The sequence below is a fragment of the Stylophora pistillata genome, chromosome 2, assembly GCF_964205215.1.
Source record: "Stylophora pistillata chromosome 2, jaStyPist1.2, whole genome shotgun sequence".
Taxonomy (NCBI): domain Eukaryota; kingdom Metazoa; phylum Cnidaria; class Anthozoa; order Scleractinia; family Pocilloporidae; genus Stylophora; species Stylophora pistillata.
Window position 1 is genome coordinate 2,834,701 of NC_142520.1, and position 13,430 is coordinate 2,848,130.

Sequence of the window (13,430 nt, forward strand, 5' to 3'; positions counted from 1 at the left end):
CCATGTCTTTTAAATAATACCATGTTATCCTTGTGTTTATTAATAAAAATGCAAATATATGTATAGCCTGTTACCACAACTCCCTCACACCAAACTAGTAGTGGTAGGTCAATTTGAGGACTGAAAACCGACGAGTATCATTATTTTTTAAAACATATAGTTCATTAACAAGCCTTTTTTTATTTCACTACTAAAGAAAATCACGCCCTCGTGTTCATTTGGGCAACAAAAACAGTCTAAAACTTAATCTTGACATTTGGCATTCAAAGGGTAAAGGAAGAGAGCTAGACCATAATTGGCAAATTACAATTCTCCTTCCACTATTCTAGGGAATATATTATCAAAATAGAATTGGGTCAAGACAGGAATGTTTGCCACCCATTTTTCATCTCTTTCTATTTTTACAATAGCTATATCCTTTGTGGTCCATACCACAAAATAACAAAACCTCCTACGTGAGAAGTACATTTCTCCCTAGACCTGGTGCCAATAAACATGGTCTTTTTTCAAGGCGTAGCCCTGTCCACTTCTACATTTTTCTCGGCAAAATGTTGCTGACTCCACTGCCTCTGCTACTGTTAGGTTCCGTTCCGTGTACGGACACTTCACCTCAAGAACAGTTCCTTCATCAATGATAACATCTGGAGATGCACCAAGAATTCCAGATGAATGAAACCAGATTCCAGTTCCTTTCACTGCCAACCCTGTTTTCAGGGTGAATGCTTTGACGGCTTCCTCTTCATTATTTACTCCCCATTGCACTGCCTTTACCCTTGATAGGTCGTACTCCCCGAGAAGACGTTTAATAAGTGAAGGAGTGATCCTCTTTGCCTTTAGGACAGAGCCGAAGTTACTGGCTGTAAGGCGGCCCCTTCTCGCCAAAAACCAGGCCGGGTTGTCTCGCTGGCCAGCAGTTAATTCGCTAACCCTTAAAATGTCCGTTTCTTGTAATCTGGAAAGGCGAACCAAACAGTCCAGCTGCTGCTGACGCCCAGTGGCTTGAAGAAACTCGTCAGAGAAAATAATTTCTTCTATGGTTGGAAAAGGAAGCTGGTTAGCAATAGGTGGCTCAGGACTGAATAGCCAGCAGAGCCCCGTAAACCGCCCATATTCCTTCAGGTCTTCGTACAACGCGCAACGGTCAGCTTGTGTAGGCTTTCTCGACAGAGCAGAATACCTTTTAGGCGGGGGGAACATTTCTGTGACCGCTTGAGTTGAAAGCGATGTATTTGACTTTCGTTTCCGCCACTGGCATTCGACGTTGGTTCGGCTCAGTTTGTGAATACCGTGAATAAAGAGGGCTGCTGCGTGACTGCATTTAAACACGCCTCTTGGACATTCACACTCGGTTGATTTTATTTCATGTTCTTCATCCAAATAAATCTGCAAGATGTCAAGATTAATGGCATTTAGTTCGGCAAATAGAAACGGTTTTTTCGGCAAGATGCTACTAGTAAAAGATCGATGATGCAAAGAATAACAACTCACCGTCACTTTATAAACCTTTTGTTTCATGCTTGCGTGTACTTCTCCTCGTAAAGCACCCTGCTGGTAAGTAAATGCTTCAATGTGATCTGACTTAAAGTGGTTTTCCCACTTTTTTATAGATTTCTTTTCTTCTGAGAAGAAAGAAAAAAGCGAAGCGATGGATAATGTCGCCATTTTGAATCGAATGGGCGCTTGTTTGGAACTGAGATTTTTAGCACCATGGAAACGTGACGTCACCGCTTAAGGACTCTATTGCGCTAGCACATTGTTGTTCAAGTAAACAGCAAAACTTCGAAGGAACATTTGAAAATCACTTTTGGATCCTGGACCCTATTTCTGTTAAGTCACGAAATTATTTTTTCTTGAATTAAGACAGAGGAAGGTAGTGTACCCAGAGTCGATGCGGTACTATTTTTGAATATGTATGGAATCAATATTTCACTGCTGGAGTTGTCCCGCAAGACGAATTTTTCGATTGACAAGGTACGGCAAAGGATTAAGGTCATGCATGTCCAATAATATTTTGTGAGGCGAGGTTTCTGCTGAGTGTTTATTTGTTCTGGGGTCCAGTTTTTTTTTTTTGTTTTAGAAAAAATCTTCCAAGCATTCGCCGACCTACGACACGATTAAGACTGTCGTCAATATATGATCGTTTAAAAGAATTATTGACCTAATGCAGTATGTTAAGGCCATTCTTGGAACATTGTGATCCAACATCTGCTAACGAAGATGAACAGACAACGACCTCTAATGATTTAACACTGAAAATCGCCCAGCAATCACCCGCCATAATTTACGAATGTTTGTGTTTTCTTTAATTCTCAGATTAACTTCGTGTTTTGTATGTTGCTATGTCTTCTTCTTGGTGTGCTTTTCCGGATCGTTCTTCATCCCACACGCGTTTCTGTGAGCACAAGGCGACTTGTGGGACTTGTCTGGGGTTTGGCGCTCTCGTGGTTTTGTTTCCGTTGGTAAGCTAGATTCACACCTCCGACACGCTGCTCATTTTCTTGCTTCCATATTAATGGTCACGCTACGAATCTTGCGTTTAAAATTTATCGGGTTTTGCAGTTTCATCTTCTACATTTTGCATGCTTTTTCTTATTTTTTCTTCCTTATCATAATTACTCTTGCAAAAATATAATTGAATCGGTTGAATTTGTAGTTGTGAAATCTACCGCTTGAAATTTTGTAGTTGTGAGGTACACCGCCTACTGGTTTGAGCGCCGGATTGTGTTGTGCGGGAGGTCGAGGGTTCGAGCCCCGGCCGGACCATAACTCATTGTATTAAAATAACTGAGGAGAATTTGCTACCTTTCTATAATATCAAGAAATGGATAGATATTCTAGTCTTCTCGGATAAGGACGAATAAATGGAGGTCCCGTCTCCTGCAGGTTTAGGAGTAGGAGACGTTAATTTCCCACGCACGAGATAACTGTGTGATGGATGTCCTCCACTGGGGTGGGATGTGTGGGGGGAAAAGGTGAGGTCGTTACATGGACTAAAGCGGCTGCCAGAGGCGCCTGATAATGCTGACGTCCAATCTCAACCTTAATAACATTGTAAACCTTAGCAATTCAGCCTATGCTGCTATTAAGGTATCGAATAAACCATTCACTATTCACCATTCACTACATTAGCAATAGGTAACCTGAGGCGAGTATTAGATATATTATTAGGCAGGTAAACAATAGCAATATTCAAATAGTTGATTTCCCTGGAGGGCTGTTCAATCTTGCATACATCTAAATAATTTTTAACATTTCTCAATAACAGGTTTTACTTTCGATATTATTCATCAGCTTTAGATAACGTTCTTTCAATAAATATATTCAATCTAAAAAAAAACTATAAAGATATAATTATTTCAACAATAGCATAGCGATGCTGTGTGATCAAAATATAAAAGAATTGAAAACGATTTTTAAAACCGAAAGTAAAATACGCGAAAATTCAAGTATTTTAACCATAATTTACACTTATTGTCCAACTGTACTAAGTAGAGAACAAAGTATAACGAACCGTTATTTGGACAGCTGGTAAAACCTGTCACAGATCGCTTTCCTTTCCCACCTTATGAGAATGCATATACATTAATGCTGTTGGATCGATAATAAATAACTTAGGCACAACTCGTTAAAATAATCAGGGACTCTAACACAAAAATATGTTTATGGTTGTTGATCATGACTAATAAATATTCATGACGAAATTGGGACCAGAGAAAAACTCCGGATAATTGCGAAATCCGGATAATCGAGGTCCGATTAAGATTTCTTGGGCTCGTGTTCAGCGATTTGGTATTCGTAAACGCTACAAGACACAATTGTAAAGCGTCACCGAGTATTTTTTTTTTTTTTTTATCTAGTATTACCAATTGAAATGATCTTTATTTTTTATTGGTTTTTGGTCATTTTCTATACTTATTATGCCGAAATGCAGATGTAAGGTATTATTCTGTCTGCGTTCGTGATTACGCATATTCTATGACGCTTTTGTGCAGACAAGCTCCACCGAGGTCAATTTTCTACTGGGCATGCGCTGCTGGCATCTCAGAACCCTTCCCATTATAGTATTTTCTGTTACCAATTTAAGACTCCGTCTTAATCGCTTTTGGGAAAATGTAGTTTTTACGATCCAACTTAGTCAAGAACAGATTGCATTTAATGCCAACCGATTGTTAATCAGTTGAAAACAGCAGTAAGAAATAAGGTAAGGAAGTTGTAGCCGCGATTTTCCCGTACTTATTCCCAAATTCCAAAAATGTGCGACCCCATTCCAGTTAACTCTATTGAAATAGTCAATCCAGACCTGAAAATGCAATCCCATCTAGCGACACATCCCCATGAGCCTGTTACTAAGATGCATTTCCCGTCCCACCCCTCAACAAATGAACCTCGATCTTCGAGGAGCTGACGCTCGGGTTCCTCACTCTTCCTGTACATCATTCCTGGAATAATACGATCGGGGAGAGGGGAGGGGAATAATTGAAACTGTTGCATCATGGGATGTGTCCTCCTCGTGTCCAGCCAAGATCTTAACCAGTCAGCAGTAATGGTTTTTGTTTTTTTTTGGTCCAATCTGCAGGGAAATTTTAATCCTACTCGGACTGAGTGCTGTTTGTTACACATTTACCTGGCTTGCGAATCCTGCGGTGGTTCACAGGTATGTCCTGTTTAACAATGAGTGACTTTGCTAATAACAGTGGTGTCCGAATGAACTTGCCCCCCCTAAGGGAACTGGTGGTGGGTTGGCCAATCCCGGCGTTCATCTGGACGCCAGTATCATCATATTTCGGATATTGACCTGCGAGTTCTATCGACTATCCGATTATGTGCCACACACAGTGGTCAAACGCCTGGGCATGTGTAAACGTTACAATGGCTACATCACGGTGTGCTTTCAGAACGTCTGAACCAACTTGTCAGACGGACGTAGAACGACTACACAAGCCAGTAAGTCACGGTGTTTTAAAACTATACAACTTTTTAAATAAACCTCAAAACAAATCGGCAAATCAACGGCATGCGCATACTTAAGCTTTATGCTCGAAAAATCTCGAGTGTTCCTAATCCTTCTTTTTTGTTCTTTGTACGTTTCAAATTACTGTCCATACAACGCGTAACAGTGATCGTTTCTTATGTTTTTCTGAGAAATTTTACCACAGGCCAAAATTGATACCCTTGTGCATGCTCGAGGAATGACCGCTGTGCTTCCGATTACGGACCTAAGTTCTATTACCGAGTACTATTCGGGAAAAGGCCGGGCCCGCGCTCCGCCCGAGAAGAAAGAGGATCGAAGACCAAATCTGAGATAACGACGGAAGTCGAGTTTACTGCGCACCTTTTTTCGGGGCTCAAGTCCTAATTGTCACCTGGGAGGGGAGGGACGGCGAAGGGGGAAAGTGACCACGTTACTGTCTCGTTAACCATTTAGGGCAAGCCAGACTGCTTAATTGTGATGATAAAAATTTTCTTTATCTTTTTTACTTATTTTCTTCTCTGTCAGATTCGTATTTATCGCTGCACTGGGGACGTTGTCTGTGGCACATGTTTATAGACAAGTAACAAACTATGGAGAACATGCGGTAGATTTCTCTGGGTGAGTGAGTACCTTTCATTATTTTAGGCACTGAAATCATAATAATAATAATAATAATAATAATAATAATAATAATGATATTTATCCAGGGAGCCCACTCGCCTTGGCGCTTTTTAGTGGGACCCTGCAAATAATAAAATAAAATTACGTAGGAAAAAAATTGATATTACCATATTAATTAATTTTAAAATAACTCAACAATGAGATAGCCCATTAGTTACAAACTTTTAAGCTTTGCCTTAAAGAGGGACGATGATCTGCTGTCATGAGGCTGAAAACAAAACTGAAACGCTTCAATAATTTGGATATATCAACAAAGTTGCAATGGTAAACTGGCCACCGTAATAATTACAAAAGCTGACGTTTCGAGCGTTAGCCCTTCGTCGGAGCGAATAGAGGAATTGTGGGTTGTGTGTGCTTTTAAAGGCAGAAAATGGAGCTACGTTATTGGTGGGAGCATGGCAACGAGAAAAACATGAATAAATTATGCCTTTAAAAGCACATACAACCCACAATTCCTCTATTCGCTCCGACGAAGGGCTAACGCTCGAGACGTCAGCTTTTGTAATCATTACGGTGGCCAATTTACCATTTCAACTTTTGTTGATATATCCAAATTATTTCGTTGCTCCCACCGACGCAGCCCCAAACAGTTTCTTTCGAAACTATCAGCCTTTATTCATTTGAAACGCTTTAAGATTTAAATCCCAAATGCTCTCTCTTTGTTAAGTTTTCATCGCAGCCGTTGTTTGCTTTTGTCCAACTTGCGATTAGGCGTTACTTTTTCGAGGAGTCCTCCTTTACGTCTTGCTACGCAGACGTGTTCGCCGAAAGAAAGCGTGCGAGGTCTTGTCACGCAACGCAACGGATGAGAGCGCGTGTGACAAGACTGCTTTTTGGGTACGCGTCTTTGTCTGAGAGAACAACTTTTATCATCCAAGCACATTCTACACGGGTCGATGAGGTCGATATTGAGGCTTATTACGCAAAGCTGTCCCTCTTTTGAGCAGCGTCGAGAAGCCATCTAGCATTACTTGTTCTGAAGGCCACCCGTAGATAGGCCCAACGCCGGAAGCGAGGGGCTAGAGAGCGTAAGAAGGGAAGCCTGGTGACGAGTTTTGCGCTGACATATCGATATCTTTGTTTGATTTTAGGCCTCTAATGCTGATCGTTCAGAAAGTTACTTACATAGCATTTAATCTTCACGATGGTAAGTTGATAAGAGATGATTTGTGACTTTGTTAGATCAGGGCATGTAGTTCTGGTAGAGGTGACCTCTACAAAGCCGTAAGCCACCAAATTTTGCCTGGAGATTAAACCACTCTTAAATTTTTCTTACACCGTTGCATTACCAGCCATTCTTCTCGAAATTCTTCAGCATTCCTCCCTTAGGAAGATCAAATGATTGGAGCCGAGGAAACGACAGAAATGCTAACTACCGGTTCTTGCTTACACCCGCGCTTCACTCTCCTTCCCCCTTCCTCCCCCCCCCCCCAATCCTTAGCCCATACTTTGTTGAAGAGGGTGTTGGAAATCAAGCCTACTATTGCATTGTCGTTGCTAAGGAGAAGGGGGGATGGAGCTGGCAGAATGTGATCCCCTCTTCTTTGACAATGGATAATCTTGCATTGTCGCTAATCGTTAACTGTCCCTTGCCTTGTCACCAGGAATTGCGAGAGACGAGAGTAAGCTAACAGATGAGCAAAGAAGAGAAAAACTCAAGTGAGACTTTTATTCTTCTGTCATTTTTTTCCTGAAAACTCAGGCAATTCATTTGGGGTACAGTTTCGAGTAAGTGTCTGTAAACCAAAACCTTGAGAAATCAAAACCAATCAGAGCAAAAAAATTATAACAATGAGAGGGGACCTCAAAGTAAACTACAAAAAAAATGTATAAAAACGTGAGTGACCAGGAGGCAATTGAATTGAAAGGAGTGGCAAATGTTCTGAAACAATCACCGAGTAAAGTGAATCAAAACCAACGCAGTCCCGGATGATAACACTTGGTTAAACATTGCTCCAGCAATATGTTTCGTATCCAGGCCTCCCACGACTTAGCGTTGAGATCGTAAACTGGCGCCGGGTAAAAAGTCCTTGCAAATCCAGTTCTCCAAAATCTTATTTATCTGTTATACATTATGAAAACTGTCTCTGAAAACAAAGTGAATAGTACTTAGAAATCGCAGACTTACTCAGAAGTCTCATCATTTGAATTTTTTCCCACACAGCGCTGCTCGTTTTCATTACTAAACTCAGTGGTTTCTTTTTTACTTTAGAAAAGTCCCGTCTCTTTTGGACTACTTTAGTTACCTGTTTCACTACAGCACCGTTCTTGCAGGACCGGTCTGCACTTTCAAGGAATTCAATGATTTTATCGACGGCTCAGATATCAGACCTAAGGTACTTTGGTAAACACTTGTGGAAAAAAACCTGTTAAAGCGCTAGAAAATGTGCCTTTGAGAAGCGCAGGGCACCTTGTAAATGTTGTCACAAGTGTGGGATCGAACTAATTTTGTTTTTTTCCCCTTTTAATATAGAAGCCTGGTGAAAAAGAACCCTCGCCTTTGGTGAGAGAATTTTCCTGTCATTATAAATTATATGTAGAAAGTCTCCGTTTTTAAATTTCAAATTCAATTTTCCCCTTCCTCTCCCCCTTTGCATTATTTATGTATTCACGCGTGGCGCGCGTGATTTTACAAATAAACTAATCACGTCAAAGAACTTTAATCTAGACATTGAAAATTGACGTAGACATTTCGCGCGTATCTCGGTTGGTTCCTTTTTTTTTGTTCATGGAGTTATTTTGCTGGTTGTTTTTGAGTTTTCATTCACGCCAATTTATTATATTATCCCTCAGTTTGGAGTTTTTATTCAGCCGAATGTTCTGGTTATTTGAACAAGTTAATACATATTTTCTACTGAGTTTGGACTCTAGCTTCTTTTTTCGTTATTGAGATTTTTACAATATAACAGGACTGAAGGCACGTGCATTTATTCCTTTTTGCGTTTGTTGTCTCCCTGTTTCAGATGGATGTATCAAAGAAAATGTTGTCCGGTTTCATGTGTGTGTTCATTTTATTCCTGACTGGGGCAGATTATCCGGTATCTAGAAATGCAGGTAGATGGTTAGTCAGTAACATGTTAGGTTGTCCAGTCTCTTAAGGGCGTGTGTGAATTAATGAGCTAATCAGTAAGTAGATCGGTCGGCGAGTCGGTAGGCTGGTTAATAAGTCAGCCCATGGGTCAAGTGGTCAGTCAGTCAGTCAGTCTGTCTTTAAGTGAGTCATCCAGTCATTCAGTCCGAGTCAGCCATTCATCCAGTCAGTCAGTCATTCAGTACGTCAATCATCAGTCAGTCAGACAGTCATCCAACACGCTAATCATTCAGTCAGTCAGATAGACATTAAGTCAGTCAGTCATTCGGTCGGTCATTCAGTCAGTCGGTCAGTCAGTTAGTCATTCGGACATTTAGTCACTCAGTCAGTCAGTCGGTCATTCAGTCAGACAGTCATCTAGTACGTCAGTCATTCAGACAGACAGACATTAAGTCAGTCATCCAGTCAATCATTCAGTCAGTAAGTCAGTCAGTCAATCAGTTAGTCAGACATTTAGCCAGCCAGTCAGCCAAGCATTCAGTCAGCTAGCCAGTCAGTCAGTCATTCAGTCGATCAAAGAGTCAATCCGTCAGTCAGTTGGTCGGAAAAGTAGTCAATCAGTCAGACTCCAGTCAGTCAGTCAGTCAGTTAGTCAGACATTTGGCCAGCCAGTCAGCCAAGCATTCAGTCAGCTAGCCAGCCAGTCAGTCATTCAGTCGATCAAACAGTCAATCCGTCAGTCAGTTGGTCGGAAAAGTAGTCAATCAGTCAGACTCCAGTCAGTTAGTCAGACATTTGGCCAGCCAGTCAACCAAGCATTCTCTCAGCTAGCCAGCCAGTCAGTCATTCAGTCGATCAAACAGTCAATCCGTCAGTCAGTTAGTCGGTAAAGTAGTCATTCGGTCAGACTCTAGTCAGTCAGTCAGTCAGCCAGTCAGTTAATGTAGCCAGCTATAAATCATTTTAATCAATAGCTACTGTCAAAAATATTTTTTGAAACATCAGATCCCAAGTTTATTGCATCTGAACCATTCTACTGGAGAGTGCTATACGGCTGGATAAGTGCCACAGTTGCTAAGCTTAGATACTACTTTGCTTTTAAAATAGGTAAGTGACATACTTAACCCTGAGACCCCAATGGTGACGAGCATCTCATTTCTCCCAACATGATCACCTCTGAATCAACCAATTAGGTCATAAGAATAAAGGAAATGATCACGAGCTCGAGAAGCTATTGATTGTTAGACTAATTCTCCTTGTCGGCACCATAGGAAATGTATAGGGAAAAGTATGGAGAACTTGCATAGTGATGTTAGGTTGTAAAGGGTTAACAGTTACCATTCTCCGCCGTCTTATCTTGTTTTCTTCCTTCCTTTTCCCTTTTCTCTTTCTTTCAGTTCCTCCCCTCCATTCATTGTTGATTGGTTCCGTCCTTGTCTTTTTCCTGGTTTCTTTGCCTGTCAATGTATGGTGCAAACACAGACATTTTAGAGTCTGGTTAGTGATTTCCTGTTAATTGAATATTTCAGCGGAAGCCGCGAACAACATGGGAGGCCTGGGTTTTAATGGGTTTGACGAAAATGGAAAAGCCAGATGGAATCGAGTAACTAACGCCAATATTCTTAAAATCGAGGTACAGTGTCTTGTTAGTTTAATATACAACCAACGTAGTTAAACTGCTTTAAATTTTATAGGAAAATTCATCACCTGACAAGGGAATTCTGCATTAAATTGCACGCGAAAACCGATACCGCACTGATCGCGAGGCGATGAGTAAAATATCGGTTTTCAAGTGTAATTTACCGCGGAATTCACGAGTCAGGTAATGGATTTTTCTTGAATCGCATAATCGAATAAAAATACGAAAGAAAGAAAACAGCAATGATATTGTTGAGCACGAAACGAGAGATGCGAAACAGTATTACTCAGCCTTGATTTCAAATCGCAATTCCACGCTAAATACCTCGCTTCGTTAACCAATCAGAATGCGAGATTTTATTCATGGAGTTCATTATGAGATTCAAGTCAAAATAAGTTAGGTGAGCGATCAAGTTAAGTAACTCGTCTGACTAGAGGCATGAGAATTTTGCTACTCCTCCCCTGGAAGGTATGCCAGTCAGTCGCAGGCTACCCAGCCCTCCCCCCCCCCTCCAAATTTTGCCAGCTTTGAAAGGAAGTACGTTGGTATCATTAGAAAACCTGATCCGGGAAGGAACTGTGATAGTATGGTGTCTTTCTCAAGAACAAATCAAATTGAGTCGGCCAGGGTCTTGAACCGGACCACTTGTTAAAGAGTCCAGCGCGCTCACCATGAAGCCACGGTCCTTTCGACGAATGAATTTCTCCAAATCTGCTGTTTTTGTTCTCTCTTAGTTTGCTACAAGTATGAAAATGATGCTCGACAACTGGAACATTTCCTCTGCACTCTGGCTGAGAAGGTTCGACATTTTACACAATTTTGTTCCACAAAGTAGTTAACGTGAGGTAGACTGCACATGGGGGTACTGGAACGAGAAGTGTGAAAAAATTCAGGCTTTTAGAAACTTGGCCCTCCTCACACCATACAAACGTAAACTAATCTAAGGAGCCACAAGTTAGATGTTAGGTATTTTAAATGCTTAGGCATTCATTTAATGTTACGCATTTCTGATGTGCAGTTTATCGACCATAAATATTGCTCGTCAGGTACCTTAACAGGTAACATTGAACGAATCCAATGGGATTTTTCTTGTAACATTCAATATTTCAGGACGGTTTACGAACGGGTCAGCCAACACAGAACACTAGCTGTTTTTATCACGTCCTCGATCTGGCATGGATTCTATCCGGGATACTACATGATGTTCCTGACATTTGGACTCATGCTAGAAGCGGGAAGAATGGTAACTAAAGTAATTTCTTTTAATCTGGATAGAATGTTTAAAGAACACGTTACTTTTCTGCTTCTAGTCAATTGGCAACCTCGTAACCCAGTACCTTTTCCCTTACAATGTTCTCTCGACGAGACCGCCATCTTAAATGTTTCGTTTACCATAAGATAATTTGGTACACCCAAGTTATTTAGGTATTCTGAGATCATTTGATCAGCTGATGCCGAGGTCTTTTCCCGCCCCACGCCCAAGTAAGGGAAAAAGCCCTGGGAATGAGGTTGGTCAATCGGTAAAGAACGTAAAGACAAGATTGGTAAACCACAACTTTGAAAAGGCGCCAAAGATAGTAAAGAATGTTAACTCAACAGCTTGCTACTTCAGGGTCCTTGAGGTCGAGTTTGAGATGTCCAAGTCGTAGTTTAACTCCTTCCTCTCTGTTTTTGTATGTCGTTAGGGTCGTCGCGTCATTAGGCCATATTTTCAGAAAACACGTGCTCTAGCTTTTATTTATGACGTGATCACGTGTATTGCGACCGGCCTGTGCATGGCGGAAGGAGGAATTCCGTTTCAGCTTTTGGAACTACGCCTGAGTATTGACTATTGGAGGTGGGTATGCTGTGAAAGTTTGTTTACTGTGGGAATGGTTGTGGAAATGAGGATACTCTTAAGGTTGGTATCCTGTAGAAACCCGCGCCGTTTCGACATGATCGTAGGTAAATCACAATTTAGTCCTCTATATAAGCGAACTTTCCTTTTAAAAGAACAGTTTTTCAGAGAATCTCTGTCCAATTTTTCCTTTTGTGGCGTTGCTGTGTTTTTCCCTTGCCATACTTTAATTCGATCTTCTCGCTTCTGGTCCTCATTTGCCTATTACATGAAAGACGGAAACAAAAGAATTGCGAAAAGGGCTGCAAATGAGCGAAATGAACTAAAAAATGTACGTGCCTTAAAAAATCGCTGGCCTGCTGTCCGCTAGAATTTTTGTACGCTATTTCTTTCGTGCGGTAGACTTCGAGCAGTTCCTTTATTACGGCGAGGTCCGTCGCGCGAGTAAGAAATACTCATTAAAAAAATGGTAGTAGCGTGCCCCGCGGAACTCTAAGATTGACGCGCAAGGAAAGTACTTTAAGTGATCCTCACTCTCAGAATTCTGCGCCGCGCAATAACGTCAACCTTTTTTAACTGATGTTTTATTATTCGCGTGAAGGAAATTGCTGAAAAGGAAGGATTGCTTGTAGTCTATTCGTGCAGCGTTAAGATACAACGTGAGAATTTATCACAAACAAACTGAGAGTCAAAAGATAAGCGCTCTTAAAATGTCATATCTTTTTCGTAGGTCCCTTTACTTCTATGCCCATATTTGGTGTCTGTTGCAAATCCTTGTCTGTCGAGGTGTAGGAACACGCATGCACACAAGACTCGTGGAGATTCCAACTAAGCCAGCATCAACAGAAGAGAATAAGAACTGGATTTACAAATTAGATGGTGGAGGAGCTAACGCAGAAATAGATCAGGGAAAAAAACTAAAACTAAACTGATTAAAAGTAATTGGGCTTAAACCAAGTGGTAATGGAGATTAAATATTTGTGTTCTTTGCAATGGAATAAAGTAAAAGGATAGATTAAAACACTTTTGGCTAGATGCATTTCCCACCTAAAATATTTTCTTTAACAAAGTATTTCTCCTTTTCTTTTATGAAACGTCGACCCTATAGGCGAATCGAGTTTTACGGTCCCAACACCTTTTTCGATTTGAGTAGGAAGCTTCACGAATGTAAAACGGGTGTCAAATGAGTTGTCGAGATCTCAAGTTTCGCCCGCCTTAGCTCGATAGCCATGCGCTCAGTCAGGGAATGTACTAATGGCCATTAAAGAAA

General features: G+C 41.0%; 1 protein-coding gene and 2 pseudogenes across 3 annotated transcripts in view; 2 read left to right on the top strand and 1 right to left on the bottom strand.

The window, feature by feature from the left end:
* LOC148736662 (uncharacterized) overlaps positions 1–59 on the top strand; it is a 2,506-nt pseudogene extending 2,447 nt beyond the window's left edge. The window contains exon 2 of the transcript XR_015996464.1: positions 1–59. This exon is cut by the window's left edge and continues 1,685 nt beyond it. The product of XR_015996464.1 is annotated as an uncharacterized LOC148736662 (transcript).
* LOC148736663 (uncharacterized) lies at positions 6–1,729 on the bottom strand (annotated as a pseudogene). The gene is made up of 2 exons (XR_015996465.1): positions 1,489–1,729; positions 6–1,383 (listed from the first exon to the last, which is right to left on the bottom strand). The product of XR_015996465.1 is annotated as an uncharacterized LOC148736663 (transcript).
* Positions 1,716–13,183, top strand: LOC111326592 (lysophospholipid acyltransferase 6). Its single transcript, XM_022930607.2, has 15 exons — positions 1,716–1,971; positions 2,314–2,459; positions 4,577–4,654; positions 5,498–5,590; positions 6,745–6,800; positions 7,258–7,312; positions 7,866–7,989; positions 8,127–8,156; positions 8,617–8,707; positions 9,690–9,791; positions 10,214–10,317; positions 11,058–11,122; positions 11,434–11,566; positions 12,009–12,160; positions 12,891–13,183. Exons 1-15 carry the CDS (start codon positions 1,909–1,911, stop codon positions 13,090–13,092), a joined length of 1,494 nt encoding a protein of 497 aa, XP_022786342.2. The 5' UTR covers positions 1,716–1,908; the 3' UTR covers positions 13,093–13,183.
* The last annotated feature ends 247 nt before the right edge of the window (positions 13,184–13,430 follow it).